The sequence below is a fragment of the Excalfactoria chinensis genome, chromosome 3 (genome assembly GCF_039878825.1).
Source record: "Excalfactoria chinensis isolate bCotChi1 chromosome 3, bCotChi1.hap2, whole genome shotgun sequence".
Classification (NCBI taxonomy): Eukaryota; Metazoa; Chordata; class Aves; order Galliformes; family Phasianidae; genus Excalfactoria; species Excalfactoria chinensis.
Window position 1 is genome coordinate 57,665,175 of NC_092827.1, and position 18,245 is coordinate 57,683,419.

An 18,245-nucleotide genomic window follows, 5' to 3' on the forward strand; every position below is an offset into this window, starting at 1 on the left:
GGATTACAGGAAATACAATGAAAATATTCAGAAAAGTAATTGACAACTTTGATAACTAGTTTTTACAACTCATTTAATGTTTTTGTTTCCTAATAATATTATCTACTTCATTTTCCATACATTTAATTATTTCTCTATAACCTCTGTTTCTTGGTATCAGTTCCTACATTTCTTATTACTCCTCTTGTCTCTCTTCTGTCGCTCTTCTATCTTCTCCTCCTCCCCCTCTGCTCCTAATTAGATGTTTAATACTTTCAGTTTGTGATTTATCTTTCTTCCTCTTTCCCTTAACCTTTCTTGTTGATGTTTAAGAATGGAATTAAAGAACATATTCCTTGTAACACACTGCAGTCAGTCCTGAGGAGGTCCAGTATAGGCTTACGTCTTATAGCTGCTATCAAGGTGAACATTGAACTTATACTGTGTATCAAGTAATCGAGAAGCTGAGTGGACCTGAAGGGAAATAATTCTGTAAAACCATTTGGAACAGAAGATCAAATAACGGGGGATGAGTCATATGAACTCTCTACCCATATATGTAATGTAACTTAATTTCATAAATGAAATCTAATTTAACATCTAATCCTGCTTTTTTAAAATAAGGTAGACCATTTTGCTTTTTATTTCATATTACATATTATCAGCTATTTTTAGATAAGTCAGATCAAAAACTACTGAAACAGATTCACCTTTCAAAGTTTTATTTCTGTACAACTATCTGTACAGTTTAAGCCAGAAATTTCTAGACTACACATCTACATCAAAAACTATTTAATCTGTAGCTGTGTTGTACAAACTTCCTGTTACTATTCTTAAATAAGATATGAAAATAAAACATAGTGAAATAAAAATAAAGTCTAGCAAAATCTTTACTTCTATTTTTCTGTACAATCAAAAACTTCAAGTCACAGATTCAAAATTCCTATTGACATTTTAGATTGAATGCTGAGAACTGCACTTTTGCACACGTTAAAATAAAATCCCCAACAGATGGTTACATTTGTTGCAATTTTCATTTAATACAGAAATTTTCATTTTACTTATAAACTGATTCAAATACCCTCTAGCAAATCTGCTTTATATCTGGCCAGTACAGAGACAGAATAAACTTCTTATTTTCTAATTGGATCAGGAACTAATATCAGGATAGGAGAAGAGCAACTCAACATGGAATAACCTCAGAAGAAGAAAGCCAATTTCATTTGTTGTAGAGAAAACCCAGTTTACACAGTTAAGAAGCAATCTTGCATTGTCTCAAGCATCTATTCTTAACTAAGAACTTCACAGGAAATACCTGACACTATAGTTTAGATTCTTTAGTAGAATAATACATTTGTTGTCAAGATTTAAAGCTTGGAAGGGGAAAATTTAAGTTACAGTGCAATCTAATATTCTATTCTTTTGTAGTTCTGTAGTAGCAGCTCATACACTGCTCTCTCTGCACAGACAGTAGCATATTCACTTCAGGGCTCATTTCCTCCTTCACAACAGCAGGAAAAAAACAAACAAACAAACAAAAACTTTATTTTTCCAGTAAACCAAGCCAAACAGTCAAAGCACAGTCAGTCTCTAACTCAGCTGAAGGGCACTCTTTTCCTAAGAGAATCAAAACTTATATCCCACACATTTGGCTATATTTATTTTTCTGCTTGATGTACTTTGTACTGTTTATTCCATTTACTGCTAGATGACAACCACAAGATGGAGTTCTTACCTTTTGAGGCTGCTGTTGCTCCAGAAGTTGCTGTCTGAGATGTTCTAAATTTTGTTGCTGCAGTTGTTCAGCTAGTTGGTGAAAAAGTGAGTTGTTCACAGATTCTGGTACTAAAGGCCTAAAAACAAAGGATTTTTAAAATAAGCATATTTTCACTAACCGGTTGATAAAGAGACTTTCACATTTGAGTCTTAAGTTAAATTAGAGATACAGAATAATAATGATACAGACAATGTAACATCATTTGTTATCATCATTACTGCATTGCTGACATTTATATATATATATATAAGTGTATTAATATATATAACAAAGCAAAGAATGTGTTAACTTCAAGATAAAGTCAGAAAAACTGGCACACATACATAAAAAGTATGAAAATGTATATATTTCATTTAGTAAAACATCTTTTTTCTTTATGCTGTTTTGGTTTACATATACTCTGAAACAAACATCTTCCTTTCTATTTAATCCCCAAGTTCAATTAGTGACAGACAAATTTTAGCATTTTCCTTAGGAAACACAGCTTGATCTTACAGTTGGGAAGTGGGAGTTTCCTTTTTAGGCTCTTCATTTTGTTCAGATTCCTCCCCAAAGTCAAACCTGTCCATCAGCTTCTAGGAGAAAGCAAAATAAGCCTTTCTGAGTGAGTACTTCTCATAACATATATGCTTTATGTATATTTAGTTTCCAAAATAAAAATGTTCTTATTTCTCAATTTAAAAAATAGTTTGGTAATCACTTGAAAATTGAATGCCATATTAGTATCACTACCAAACTTCAGAATGCATCAAACCCCAAATTTCAGCCGTTGCTTTCTTGAGCTCTGTCTGCTGTCTCAAGCAGAACCACATGTTCTTTCCATAGTAAATAGCAGCTATTTTGGAAAAAGGCTTTAAAAAAGAGATTTATTTTACGTGATGGTATCTTAATTTGAAATAAATTACCACAAAGAAGCAAACTATTCAATCCTTTAGCAATCAACAAACTACTCTGCTCATATCATGAGAAGATCTACAGCTTGATTACCTCACAGCCAATCACAGTATTAGGGTTAGAGTTCAGTAGCATTTTACTTTCTTAAGACAAGACTAAAGAAGGAGCATGAAAAATTGCAACAAATGTTACTTCTTACTCAGATGTGAGATTTTTCTTTAACTGTGCGCTGATAGAGCAGTGCTATCAAATTCATATCCATACAACCTTTCACCTTGGAAGTCTTCCCAAAAGCAGAGCTACTACTGTACAACAAAATATCCTAACCTCTTCTCAAACATTGGTCACTCAGAAGAAAGAACTAGAGTATGAAAACACAGGTGAGACATTTGGAAATACCAAGGCAAAAAAAAGTTTTTTTTTTTAAAAAAAAAGTAAGCACTATTATGGTTTAGTAGTCCTTCAGTTTCAGGATGCTTTGTTTCTTTCCAGTCACTGGAGTCCACGAAGAATAAAGAACAAGTTGATTACTTAGGTGACTCTGACCAACCAAGAATTTTTGGAATTATTTTCCCAGTGAAATAATTTAATACAAATGAAAGTAGGACTGTCTCGAAGAGAAAACAGGCGAGGGCATTGTCCAAACACCACTTGAAAACTGACAGGAGTAGGGAAAATTCTCCCTAGGAAGGCAGTTCCAGCATTTGACCACTCTCATAGTAACGAAATTGAGAGAGCTTATAGGTAAGATGTGAAAATTCTGAGTAACTTGCACCATACATATCCCATCCATTTAAAGCAAATTGGTTGTCTTCTTTTTAAACTGTTTTACTTTGTTAGAATATATTCAAAGAAAACTGCAAAATGATGCATCTGAACAAAATATGCATTTTTAAAAAGCACCCAATCTCCTCTTTAAAATGTAATTAACCATCATATATCTTCCACCACAACAAAGTAGAAAGGAAAATAACAGAGCATGTATAATTTAATACAAATAATCTCAAGACAATGAATTCAACAACTGATAGATGTGACAATTTTATACTGCCACAAGCCAAAATCAAGAAAATTCCAGCCAAAAGAAGCAAACATGTAGCATGACCTCTGATTAAATTTGCCTTCAATAAATATAAAATAGTAGATATTTAGGGGAAAATTTTGAGCACTGAAGAGAAATTTTGATTATGTTATGTAAAGTAGTTTTCAACTATTCTGAAAACCAAAAAGCTGCACCACTTGTTCAGCTCATTCTTTTCAAATGTAGGTGGGTGCCCAGTAGGTGAAAAAGAGACAATTGGTCACAAACTGGAACAATGTTCTGTCTAAACATCACAAAGCACTTCTGTACAGTGTAGGCCACAGAGAAACTGGTACAGGTTGCTGCAAGAGGCTGTGCAGTTGCCTCCTTGGAAATCTTCAAAACCTGTCTGGATGTAGTCCTGGACATTCTGATCTGAGTGGCCCTGCTTAAGCATTGGATGGATGAGAAGACCTCCAGAAATCCCTCTAGACCTTAATCATTCTCTAATTCTGTGATGCTGGACAGAAGTGATCAACTTTGACCATCTGCTCTCTGGTACACATCACATTTCTTAAAGTCCTTCTATCTTTGTATGACAGATCTGAGACAATAGATTTTTCCATCTCCTTGCTCTACATAACTTACTATACATTTTGTCTCTCCCATGACATATTTTAATTGATCGACTTATTTACCTTCTTTTCAGTCTCTTTATGACTGTATATGAACTGGTTCTTGTTCATTTTCTTTTGACACAATTATCAACACACTATTTTCACTTACTGAGGTTCTATCTGCTGTTATATCAAGGTTCATTTGTTAATATATATAAGTATATTTGTTATATATATCAAGTATATTTGTTAATAACTTACTTTCTTATGAGCCCTAAAGATTAAGCAAATATATGACCTATACTCAAAAGCTGTTAACAGTCTAGCATCGCTGTTCATTGCACAAGTGTCAAAACAAAAAAATGTGTCAGAAAGATACCTCTAGCAGTACTTTCACCTACTACTTAGGCTTCTCCTTTGTCCTAAGAACTCCTGTTTCTAACATTTTTCTTATGAGCTTCTTTTAAGCCACTGCACTGATGTTGTGGAATGAATACTCAACAGTTGCAGAACACCTTTAAATTTAGCATAATCTCAATAAATCTAGTTGATGCACTTAAGTCTGGTCTGCAAAATGTACCAAAGAAAAAACCATGATCCTGATTCAAACTGTAGATGCTACCCATGGAAGTAAACACAGCCTTTTTAACACTTCATTTACTAAGGCTGTTGTATCTAACAGAAAAAGTATAGAATTATATAATGAAATGAAAGTCTAATAAATAGAATGGTATCATTATGATTCATGCCTTTCATTTATCAGGAAGTTGGATTTGGGTTACAAGTGATTTAAATGTTCAGAAATTATTTAAAAAAAAAAATATCAACAGAAAATAAAATGTTCCAAAACTTAATCACTGCAAAGATAACATGGCCTGTTAATACATACAGATTAATATGCTTGGCCATAATACCTAGATTCAGAAGTCCTTAAGCCTCAGAAGAACAAAAAGAGAAAATAGGTATTTTAACTCCAAGATTATAAAAAAAGAGGCAACAGTGTAAAAGTATATGCTATATCTGCAAAGCAGTCTGAACAACCTTTGAGTAAAGCCTCAATACACTAATAAAATGTTTATTACTGCTTCAGTATAAGTAGTAACTACCTGAGGTAACTAACTACCTGAGAAAGAGATTATGAGGATTAGTGAAAAAAATATTATTTTAGTTCTCTGACTTCCTTACCCTTACAATTGATTCATTCCAGGACAATCCTACCAAGATTATATAATCACAAGCTGTTTCTTCCAAATCCGTGAGAAGTTTTGTTTGTTTTTTCTTGTTTGTTTTAAATTCTACTGATATACCGATATTACGCAGTGTTTACTACTACTACTACTACCTTCTGCGATTGCCAGCATCGTTATTGCTCCCTGGCATTCAACTCTACTCATTTCTTTTCTTAAATTCCTGTTGTTTTTTTTCCTAAGTACATTTAAGAGACACATATAAAGCAGCACACACAACTCGAATTTCATCACTTAAAGGTTTTGTTTGTTTCTACGTTCTGATGATATCTTTTAAAAAATACCCCACGACTATCGTTAACTAAAATTATTATTCCTTTACTCACTCTTACTTGGCGTTACTTGGTTTCTTGGCCTTTATAATATAAGTACAACCTCCTTTTACTCATCTTGGAAAACTAAATATATAAATTTTTACACATTTCTCTTTCACTTCTCTGTAAGAAATAATGTAAGAAATGCTTTGTATGCATTAGATCATAAATATAGGAAGAGCACAAGACACGCTCAGTTCTCCTCACTACTGTGCTTCAAAGGGTGAAGAAGAGCACAGAACAATGTCTTAACTTTCTAAAATCAGAATCATCTTCATATAAACGCCATTTAGCCTTAAGCTCATTCAAAACTATGTATTTTCATTTACACTACTCTCCTCAGACATTTTTTTCATTTTCAAGATAGAGCACTATTGTATATTTATGTATTTTTAATACCTCTAAAGCCATACAGTGAAATCCAACAGATGACTTTCTTACTTAGATCTATTTTAACAATAGGAATTTCTATTATTCTACTTCTACCTTATTAAAAGAGACACTCTGTTCCAACGGATTAAGTGTATTGGCAGCAGCAGCTGCAGCAGTAAGTTGTGCAGTTAGGGCCTGTAACTGAACGACAAGACCAGCATCCAGGGCTTGAAGTAGTGAAGGCTGAGGTTTCTGCTGCTGTATCTGCAGTGTCTGTATCAACTGCTGAAGCTAAAAGAGAAAAGACAACAAGTACATTAAACAAGAATTTTTTTTTAAAAATAGCCTTTTCCCCTTCCAACTAGGAAAAAAAACCTCACGAATGCAGTATTGTCTAACCTATGACTATTAATTTATCTTAATCCATTTTCATTTATGGCAAATTATGTTCCCACTTACAGGCCAATTTGTTTTCAGTGGCTGATAAGACATGCAGATGCTTCTTCCTCCTAACTTGCTCTGACAGGTTGCATGATGACCATTCACCACTCAGGATTTCCTGCTTTCTAGGTTTCCCTCTCTTCTGCTTCTCCAGTTTGATTCCTTCTGACCTGAAAAAAATCTGTTAGCCTACTCCAGCTTCCTGAGGACCCATCCATATTAGGAAAATTCTGTATTATTCTGTATTCTCTAATATCACTTGTGTAGAGCAAATAACGGCACTGTTGCTACATGCGCTTTAAGTCTTTATTAAGAATTTCTGCTTGTGTCTTTTGGTAAGTCACGAGGAAGATCTCATGCTCAGACTCAGGACTGCACTTAAAGAATGCAGCTGCCATGCTATGAGCGCAAATCAACCAAGAATTAGCAATATAATTTAACTTCCTGCATTGGCATTACGTACAGCCATAACTTAGGATAAAATGCTCCTATAGAAGTTAATGTAATGTGGAATCAGAAGCTGCAGCTCTGGGGCAACAGCTGCTCAATAATAAACCCAAACTCTTCCATCCAATATGGCAAAGAAAAGTACAACCAAGGGCTGAATCTGCTTTTCTCATTACAAAAATAAATAAATAACGGGTACAGGCATACATTATTTTTTGTTTGTTTCTTTCATTTCAAACAACCACATTCTTCAATCTAGAAGAGAACTGGATTATACTATACTATAGATCATCAGAGGAGGAACACTCAGAACTGCAGTGAACGTTCCAGAGTGGACCCAAAGATTTTATCAGAGTTTATTAGGATATTCTGTGAGTTGTCTCCTTCAAATCTAGAGAAGGAAAACAAAGTAAAATAATGTATCTCCCATAAAGGCTTTTTGGAACTAATCTACCAAAGAGAATATTCTGTTGTCTATAGTGTGTCATGCATTCCCTGCCCCAACTTACTATTTATAATTTATGTTTTTTGAAGGAGTTGTTCCATTATGGAAATGAAAGGCTAACTTTATCATGTGCAGATCTGCTCATCTGTTGAACAGAGACACATCCTTTGAATTGTACAAATATATCTTAATGAAAAAGGAAAAGGTACAATCTCTATGGAAAGAAGACCTCCTGAAGTACCTCAAAATTAGAAGAAACAGTCTTTTGACTTTTCATGTGGTAGCCATGTGGTAGTCTGGTTATCCCTGAAAAAGGGTTGAGCAAATCCAGGTAGTTCAAACTCTGCTGGCATAAATGTCCAGTTATCTTTAAGTTCTTGTTCCATCTGCTCATGGGGGTTCAACACCAAGATATTAAGACTTCAATTGCTCCCTTTTTACTAGGGTTCACCAGAAACTCTGTAAGTGCATTAAGTCATCTTCATCACAATGCATCAGAAATGCTCAATCTTTTTTCAAGGTTGTTTTGAGGTCACCTTCCGATAACATGAAAAAGCTGTTCTTGTTCTTTACGTACAGAATCCTTATTCAGCAAAGCCTCTGGAAATGCTTCAGTTATTGTTTTACTTTTTTACTAAGAGTTTTACTAATTACTGCAATAGACAAAGGGAGAAAAGCCTCCCACCTCCTTCTTTGTTGTTCCACAAAAGATGAGCAAATATTGCAGGTCCACCTTGTCCATTGCTCTGAGTAGGAAGGAATCAAACTGAAGAAGCAAAGATGCACACTCTAGAGTGGGAAAATCCTGAGTGGTCACCATTCTAGCCGCATATTCTTGCTGTTCACACATTTGTTACTCCTGTTCTCTCCTGTATTTACTCTTATTTTATCTATAGGCATTCTCACCCACAAAACACTATCTTACAATGAAGTCAAGGACTTGAGAGCTTTGGAGGATGAGTGAAGTGACTCGGAGAACATGAAGAAGACATGGACAGAGTATGGAAACATTTTTACAGAAAGCTGACTGTCTGCACTCAGCTTCAGGCTACAAGGGCAAGCAGTTCATCATCACATGTTGAGCTTCAAGCCACTTCAATGAATTGAGCATTTAGAAACTGAAGAACATAAAACAACCAGTTACTTCTAAACTAAGATTCTTTTCGACTGCTGCAAAAACAAAAAACATATTTAGCTGTCTGAAATATAAAAGAATGCACTTCCAGAATGAGAACGTTTCCACTACATAATTCTGTGCAATGTTTAGCCTCTTCAAGCATCCAGCAGAGAAGTATGCTTAAGCTGGCATTCTATTTCATACTCGTATTCATGAAAACTTAATGTTTGGCATTAGTCATTAGCAATACTAAATATATAAGAAATTGTATGTATTATAGCCCACCTTATCTGAAATCATATTCTGGGATACTTTTAAAAAACAAAGCACGTTGGTTATGAAAGATAACAGGAAATTTTAATTTACCTGGAACTTACTTGTGAAGAATAACCTCATGGGATAGTTAATATGGATACTAGACAAAAAACTACAAGATATCCATGAAAGCAGTATTCCTTTAAGAATATCTCAAAGACACAGAGTACAGTAACAGTGTATGCTGTAACTGCCTACATAATATTCACCTGTTGGCCTTGGGGACTCTGTAAAATCTGGGCTACAGCAGCAAGTGTATCTGTATTAGCAATCTGAGATACCCAAGGATCAGGTAAACTTTGCACCACGTTGGCTGGAGTAACTGGAGTTACAGGTGTTCCTAAAAGAGAGGAAATCCAATATGTCAAAATATTTTAACATACAGACTTAGAAGTAGTGCTGGGGAAGAGAACTGTTGAACTGTTGTAAAAGAAATGATAAATCAGACATGAATATTCTCGTTTATTTTTTAGAGCAATGACTTCCAGACTGCAAGAAACGGAATTATAAAGCAACTCTAATCTTCCTAGGACATAAAAAACAGTTATTAAGAACTGAGAAACACTTCATTAACATGAACTAAAACTATTTTTCTGACAGAGCATGAAGAAATAAAACAGATTCACAGCAGTGTTTTTCAAGTAGCAGCTTTGCTGTGCATGTGTAGTTCACAGCTCTTTCCACTACTGCCCTATGGGAACTACTAACAATAGCACTGATGAATGTAAAATACAAGAAGAAGGTCAAGGAATCTAAATAGGTCTCACACAGTAATTCAAACCATCCAGTGGTAGCAGTATCTACCAAATGGTAACAGTAGCCCATTCAGAAATATCAATTAGTTCAAAATGTATTGGGCTTACACTTTACACTCAGGAAAAACCTTGACGTTACTACTAGAATTCCAATAGCCTGCAACAATTGGATTCTTTAAGATTGCCCATTGAGTCACTCTATTAGGTTTTTTTCCTCCTAATATTTCTTTGAGAGACACTTAGCGATTATCTAATCATTAGTTTCCTTCCATAATCCAGAATCACCCCTCATCCCTGCAAATACCATTGTTTTTAGCTCAAAAGTAGATATATGCTGATGAATATCAAGTGAAAACATAATGGATCACCACTCAAACAGGAAATTTGCATCAAAATTAAAAAAAAAAAAAAAAAAAAAAAAAAAAAAAAAAAAAAAGCATTGGAGAAAAGCCGTGATTTCAATGTTTTAAAGTAATCAAACTAATGAAAATAAAAAGCATTGAGGTAGAAGATGCAATATGTCACAGAATAGGAATTTCTGCATATTTATAGACACCACTGAAAAATAATGTAATCTACCTGCTTGATTTTCAGCAAGGGATCAGTGAAAGGTGAATAATAAAATCAGCTCCATAGGTACAAAAAATAATTTTATAAATAAAATTGCCCATACATCCCAATCTTCAAGGAAAAAGTCTCCACAACATGAAAAATGTTGAAAAGCCAGCTCCCTAGCATCTACCCGCATAAGTAAGACCATTAAGGTATATATAAAAATGTTAGTGTTGGGTAACTTTAAATGTGCTCCACAAACAGCTTTTTGTCCATTTAATTCTTACTCCAAACTAGCAGGAGGAGGAGGTATGTTAGTAGATGCAGATTTTTTTATTTTATTTTTTTAAATCAATGTGGGGTTTTCTGCTCAAAATCATTGCCTGTTGACCAGCAAAAGATCATGGTCTGACATTATCTAATCAGCATGTTCAGTACTAAAGATAGCAAAAGGATGTTCAGTACTAAAGATACTGATGAGTTCTCTGTTCAGTGGTCAAGTATCTTCTTTTTTGACTTTAAGGTGCAAAAGTATTAATACTGCACTGTTACTCAATATGAAATTATTTAAGATACATAGATGGAAAGTAAACATAGTGGGCTTTGTTTTGTTTTCATTTTCCTAATCTGAATGCTGATTATAATACATTCCTTTCTGGATTTCATTGGCTTTATCAGAAGGGAACCAGTGAGGTGTTTTTTTTTCAGCATGGTAAAGCTGGCAGAAGGGTTTCAACAGAATATGATTTATTCTATTTTAATCTGGTTTTGTTTACCTGGTGTGTTGTTGCTCATAGCAGCAGTAGTGCTGGGCAAGACGGGGGTCACAACTGGTGGAGGAATTCCTGCTGCCATATCCAAGAGAGGCTGAATGATTTCACTTTTGAACACGTTATTCTTCTGCCATAAGTTTAGCACTCTAACAATTTTACTCTAAAATGATAAAAAGGATAAGAGAAGATCCATGTCATGATTTTATTTCTTGTAACCATGAATCACCAAAGTTTTAACTAGCAATGCAAATCTGTTTAGACTGAAGCACCTTTGGGTTTATGAAACAGTACGAACCTTAGGAATAGTTACATCAAAGATGTTTAACCCAGGATCCTGGGCTGACATATACAGGCTGCACATAACACACACAGGATATACATCCTTCAGTAAAAAAACAACTAATTTAGAATTATTAACTAATCCTATTATATGTATCTTCCCCCACTCACATGCACATAAATGTATAAGGAGAAGCCTACAATAAGGTCCACTCTAGTATGCAAAACATGAGACCAACACCTTTATTCTTTAACACACAAAAATTGCTTTGATTAGAAAAAGTTATACTAAGTGTTTTACCTTGTCATCCCCAGGACAACGATACAAGTTCTGAAAAGTGCTGATGATGTTATTGCTGAATCTTGGAGCAAATACATCCTTCTCTTGCCCAAACTGATGCCGGGACTGTCTCACAATCGAGTCAATGACATACAGGCCAGGCACCTTGTATTCTGGTTTGCACTACAAAGAACAACAATTTACAATATTCATACATTAAAAATGACATAAATCGTTACTGGCAATCTAAATAGAAAACAGCTCGATCTAATTTTTAAATGGGTCCAAGTATTATCAGAATGTTAACTATTTAACAAATGTTACTGAGGTACAAAACTATCTCAAACAGAAACAGATAAACCTTTATTTTCACTTTGTCACAGCTAACTGTACTCTGCAAATATGTGTATGGCTTGAATCTCATTTGCTACTACCAACAAAATAAAAAACGTTTTTGGAGTCTAGCTATTAAAAGACAGCACACAGACAACAAATAGTTTTTGAAGACACATTATTTTATAAGATGTAAAGCAGCATAAAGCACAAACAAATTCTTAATAGTGTGTTAGAACTATGACTGAAAATACGTTTGTATTTCTTGGAGATTAAAAAGAATATTAAAGTTGACATTTGTTTATTTTACATCCTTCTAAAGTGCATGGTATATCCTTTTCCAAACAGAATATGAAAATATTAAAGCAGACATCTATTCTGTTGAGAATGTACCATTGATACGTATTTAAAAACTGTGAAAACTTGCATAATTTACAAACAATGTATGTACTTCAATTACTAACACAACTTCAAGAGAACCTGAGACATTCTATAGAAAAACCTGTTGTATCCTATAAAAAGATTTCACTGTTTCCAAAGGTAACACTGTCTTTTTTATTAACAAGATGCAATTTTCCTTATAAAAATACAAACTCTCTGGACTATTAATTTCATTACAGCCCATGCATAGGCGTTCTGTTTTGAAAAGGGATTTTCTGATCAATGCAACTTATATAATGCATTCATTTGGCTCAAAACATGGTCTAGTGTTTATAAGTGTGATATCATTATTTTGAACAATATGTGGCATACATTTAAGAAGAAATGTGTGTTATAATATTAATACATAACTGGATGTATTACAAAGCCTTCAGAAAATAACTTCAATATATTTTAGCTACGCATATTTTAGCTAAATGATTATAAAGGTTTTCTGCATAAACAGCAGAATGCTCAATTTAATAAAAGTTGCAGAAATGTTATAAGGAAACATTAAATATGCTAGGTGAAGTGTTTAAAAGCATAGGATATACAGAAATAAGAAAAGAAAATATAGAGAAAAAATAAAAGGATGATGAAAACACAAGGAAAAAGCAGGATGAATTAGAATTATGGGTGGGGCCTATCATTTCAAAGTGTTACTTTGATGGATAGGATATGAGTAATATGGTATACAGCTCTTCTCACCCTCCAATATCCATCTCTATTATCAAACAGGGATCAGAGAATACTCATCCCTTTTCTGAGAAATGGAAAGAAGCAGTTCCTCAGAAGACATCTGACTGACAAAATACTAACACTTTACCACTGTCCTTTACCACTGCCAAAACTATACATACAACACCTTTTCCATATATGGAATGAAAGGAGGAAGACAGGTTACTAACATAGACTGTAAAGTAAAATGGATGACTGGATAAAAACTGTGTCCAGCATTGTAGCATTAACAAACCAACTTCTCTAGCTTGTTAGGGAAAATAAGAAGGCATTTAGAGTTTATTCGTATTCAAAAGAAATGAAATTCTGTAGAAAATGATCAACCGAACTATCAAACACAATGCAGGCAAGGAGAAGACTCAAAAATTGGAATCTATATTATAACTGCAGATAAAATGCAGTTTTACTCAAGAAAAATTAACTTCTCCAAGAAAATAAAGCACAATCAAATTCTTTGTTATTCAGAATCTTAATACTGCATCCTACCCCAAAGTAATTCTAGTATAGCCCTATTTACTTGTTTTAATTGACAGGAATCACAAAGTAAAATGCCACATTTCACACTACACAAGAGACACTGTCATCTTTAATTTTAAAAACTGTTCTGAAAACCTGGTAGAAAAGCAAAAGCAATTGCCATTCATTGGACCACTTTCAATTACTTTGGTGTTAGATGTTCATAGGCCTCTTTTAACATTAAATGGACACACACAGAGAAGCAGTTCCAATATAGTATTTGCAGTCATTGAAATCAAAGTGTAACATAAATACAAAATGAGAACAAAGTAATTGTTTTTCTGCATCAGTTATGATCACCTACTGTTTACTAACAGAAGTTGAATGCAACTGAAAACTGAAATACACTATTGTGGGGTAGAAATACAAATTTATATTTATACCTAAGACTCAACTGTACTGAATAATCTGTACAACACTGAAAGCTCTTCTCTGTGATAACACAAATTATCTGTTACTGACTTACCTTTTGAATGAATTTCTCAACACTCTGCACAACATGCTTGTAGAACTGGAAAATAAAAACAGTATTTCAGTAGAGGAGAAAATCCTATGATGCATATACTTGTCATGCAGCATTGACAATAAAACAAGTAGAAACTTTAGTTGATTAACCAGCAATACAACATCCATAGCTAAATAGGCTATCTTCCTCAGAAGATTTAACAGCATCAGGAAAAGCTGACTGTACTTATTCTTTTCTAGAATAATGTCCTTATTTAGTAAGTGAAGGTAACTGCTCCTTCAGAATTAGCCTGTTATTTCAACATACTTAACTGACAATGTTAGCACAATATTAGTAAGAATAGCATTTTTCTCTATTTTATTTTCTAAATGTTAACTTTAATAATCTAAATACACAAGAATAAGAAAACCATTAAAACATTTACTGAGTACTTATTCTTTAACCCTGTTGGTTTCTTTCGTGTTGCTTATTTTTTCCTGTTATTATAGGTGAGGTGAAAAAAAATAAAACTGCAGTAGCTCTACATCACCTTAATAAACACTCTACAAAATTAAACCTTGTTACTGAAATGATAAGCATAAAGCTTGATCGATACTTCCTGGTATCCCCTATGATACACTGAAACACCCATCTCAAAGGCAGCCTGCAAATACAGCTGTTACTTTATATCCTCTTTTGCCTTGACTGTAGCAAGCTTTGGTAACAGAAGAGTAACCATTGCATTCCTAGAATACAATACCCTCTGCATATGGTCTGTAGTTCTATGTGATAAAATACATCAATCACTCACTGAACTTACATTCATTTCTTGGTACACCATTATTGTATTAGATATCCTAGGGCTGGAAGTTTATATACCAAACTGATAGCTACAAGATAATATTGGAAAAACTGGAATTAAAACTTTTAGAACTTTAGCAGGTTAATGTCTTTGAGGTCCAGTTTACTGAAGGGTGAAAATACATAATGAAAATCTTGGAAGAGATATACTATTATCCATTTCAAGGCTTCCAAGATTCTGATACCATTTAGCGGAAGGTTGTTAAGAGTTAGGATAGTATGGTTAGGTTGTGCTTGGACTTGATGACCTTTAAGGTTTTTTCCAACCTGAGCAGTTCTACGATTCTATGAGTTATTATTAGTCTGGGTAAAGTTCATTACAGATTTCTAGCATTTTCGTAACAGTGCAACATATGCACTCTAATTTATGTAGATTTCTCTTATTTAAGAAACATAATGAACTTCATTCTTCTATCATCAATTTGCTCTGAGAACTCCAATGCAGATGTCATCACATGAAAGCTTATCTACCTTCCCAGCAGAGGCACGCAGACACAAAAGCCATGTCATGCCTTTTTTGCTTTTATTCTATGCTTTTTATTCAACGCTCCAGCTTTCACCAACAGTTTGTTTTAATGCTTAATACTGCGTACTCTTTCCTCCATTATTTTGCAGTGCTGTTTTCTGTTGCTTTGCTGCTACTTGACAGTTATGTAGTTCTATTCTGTGGCAAGATTAGTCTTTAGTTAGGGTCCAAATGCTAAAACTTAGGAACAGCTTGTGTCCAGGCAACATCAAAAATAAAATCTATGAACCAAACACATGGAAAGGTATGCTGTGGAATTCAAGGGTAACTAAAAAAAAGTCATATAACTGTATTGTTCCATAGGCACGCACATCTTACTTGTTTTAAAAATAAAATAAAAATTAAAAAAGCCTCTTTGCATTTTGGTATTTGTTTAGCTTTTGTCAGGCAATTTTAGGTTTTCCTTTTAAAACAGAGGAAAGAAAGCTGTCTTCCATCTGAAACAGTCAAGTTGGTACAATTCTTTTTCACGTATGATAACCAGCAACTGAAACTCAAACAATTTAAGCCCTCTATTGCACCTTCAAAAATCTCCTCGGTATCACACTCGATCATAATTTGGCAATTGTGCACAGGACAAAGGGGGAAAACTTTCAGCAGCAAGTTCTGCCAGCTATTCAGGTATTTTGTGAGAGGGGTAAGAAACAGAAAGGAAATTAGAAGTCACTTCCTTACCTTTATAGCCTTGATTGCTGCCTTGGTGATCTGTGTCATTTTAGCTTTAGAAATGGGAGGCTTGTAATCATTCAGCGAGTACAACTGCAGAACAAAACAACAACAACAAAGTGATCAGAAATACATTCTGCAATTGTAAAAAGGAAAAAACACAGTATCTTTTCATAAAGAAATTTCACTTTTGATATTCATCTAGTTTTACATGTATTTTTACATGAACAGAGAAGAAATCTGCACTTAAGAAAAAACAAAAAGGCCCAATGAAATATATAACAACCAAATCTAACAACCAAAATGCTTGAAAGATAGCAGGTTCTTCCTTGCAATGGCCAATGCACACCTAGCTTTATTAGCATTAAGAACAGCAGACATCCATAGGTAAAGTTACAAAGGAAACATATAGGATATACAAACGTGACAGCTCTCATGTTTTCCTTTCTAGGGCAAAGAAGTAATTGTACACATGATGACCCTTATGAAAACGTACAGATACTTAACCAAATATTTACTATGTGCATCATCGCTTGCCTGTTGAATCTTATTTTTTTATTTTCCATAAAACAAAAACTGTCAGCGAGAATGAAGTTCATGTAGCCTTTTTACCACTTACTTAACATGGCAGATTTGGAAAAACTATAGATTTCATTCACTGTCTTAACTCAAATAAATATACTAATTATTAAAAATATAAATATAAATATATAAATATATATTTATATAAATATATATAAATAAAAATATATAAATAAAATAAAATATAAATAAAATATAAATAATTATAAAATATAAATATAAATAAATATAAATATAAATAAATATAAAATATAAATAAAATAAATATATAAAAATAAATATATATTTATATATATATATTTATATAAGTATAAATATACTAATTATTAAAAACGTTTAAGCAAATTCCAAGTGGGTTCTCAATTTTAAAACAGCTTTGTATCTTCATATCTAAACACCAAAACAGACAAATTACACAAGCTGTTTTGCAATATTTTTTTTCCAGTGATGCAGTAATAACCTTATTCTTCTCCACTTGTACATCTACTGCCAGAAGCAATTCAGTATGACACTTATTCATCAGAAATCTGCTACATACAGAGAACTGTACAGGAACTAACTTAATAGCTCTGACTGATAGGTGGTAATTGGAAGCAACTCCTTCCTTCTCACTGAGTCAGAAATCCATCATCTGAGGCTATTTACTTGCTGTGAAAACCTCAGATTACTCACAATGTACTGCTTCGAAAACAACACTGCTCTTTACTCCCTCGACCTGAGATGTGAACTGACAGTGTACTATCCAGTACAGATTTCAGTACAGAACATGCTTTCATACACAAAAAGATAAAAAAAATGCCAAACTAGTTCTTAGGATGTTCTTAAGTCAGCTTACACTGTATTTTTGTTAGAAACAATCATATTTAGAAGCACATTAACTTGAAAATGTAGCCCTGATAATGAGAATGGCCATCCACAGAAAATTCCTTTCTTAAAGACAAGAAAAATTGGAGTTTATTCCATAAGGTTGTCAACATCTGAAACAAAGTCAAAATACCACTCACTTCTACTACACACTCTGAGCGTTGCAAAACATTTAATTCTTCAGCTTCCTACAATTCATTAAATCTTAGGCAAACAGCTGGCTAAGAAAACCTAATTCAGAATGGCTTACATTTAGCAAAGTAACAGTCAAGAGTAAACAGGATCACACAGTGGAAAGGATTAGACAATCATAAATTAAGTCACGCTCTCCAAGCTGCTTACAATAATTTATTGCTTTGAAGTTAACAAGTTCCCAAGACAACTATCATTATTACCTATAAAAAATAGTTTTAACTAAAACTAAAAGGTAAAAATATTTTGCCCATGCCTAAATATGTCTTCTCAGCCTGTAGGAAATTTAATTAAAACTGTTAATTAATATCAGTTCACACTTAGACATCCACTTTTAAAACAAACATTACTACCTCTCGCTATATGCTGAACTGAAAAAAAAAAAATGACACAAAAATCTCCACAATTGGTTTCTCTGTTTCACAGTCATGCTTCAGAGCTCAACTTTCAGTTAACCTTCGGTTGCTCACAGGTGAC

At 33.6% G+C, this 18,245-nt stretch overlaps 1 protein-coding gene across 5 annotated transcripts in view; it reads right to left on the reverse strand.

The window, feature by feature from the left end:
• The window catches only part of SCAF8 (SR-related CTD associated factor 8), a 145,137-nt gene that overhangs the window by 107,109 nt on the left and 19,783 nt on the right, over window positions 1–18,245 (reverse strand). For 3 of the 5 annotated variants that reach the window (XM_072333793.1, XM_072333794.1, XM_072333795.1), the window contains exons 2-9: window positions 16,140–16,223; window positions 14,099–14,143; window positions 11,647–11,808; window positions 11,070–11,226; window positions 9,196–9,326; window positions 6,336–6,512; window positions 2,252–2,331; window positions 1,715–1,832 (exon numbers count right to left, since the gene is read on the reverse strand). In XM_072333793.1, coding sequence (XP_072189894.1) covers window positions 1,715–1,832; window positions 2,252–2,331; window positions 6,336–6,512; window positions 9,196–9,326; window positions 11,070–11,226; window positions 11,647–11,808; window positions 14,099–14,143; window positions 16,140–16,223 — 954 coding nt within the window. Of the gene's footprint in view, window positions 1–1,714; window positions 1,833–2,251; window positions 2,332–6,335; window positions 6,513–6,680; window positions 6,799–9,195; window positions 9,327–11,069; window positions 11,227–11,646; window positions 11,809–14,098; window positions 14,144–16,139; window positions 16,224–18,245 lie in introns of those variants that run through there. The other 2 variants (XM_072333796.1, XM_072333797.1) reach the window with 2 other exon arrangements.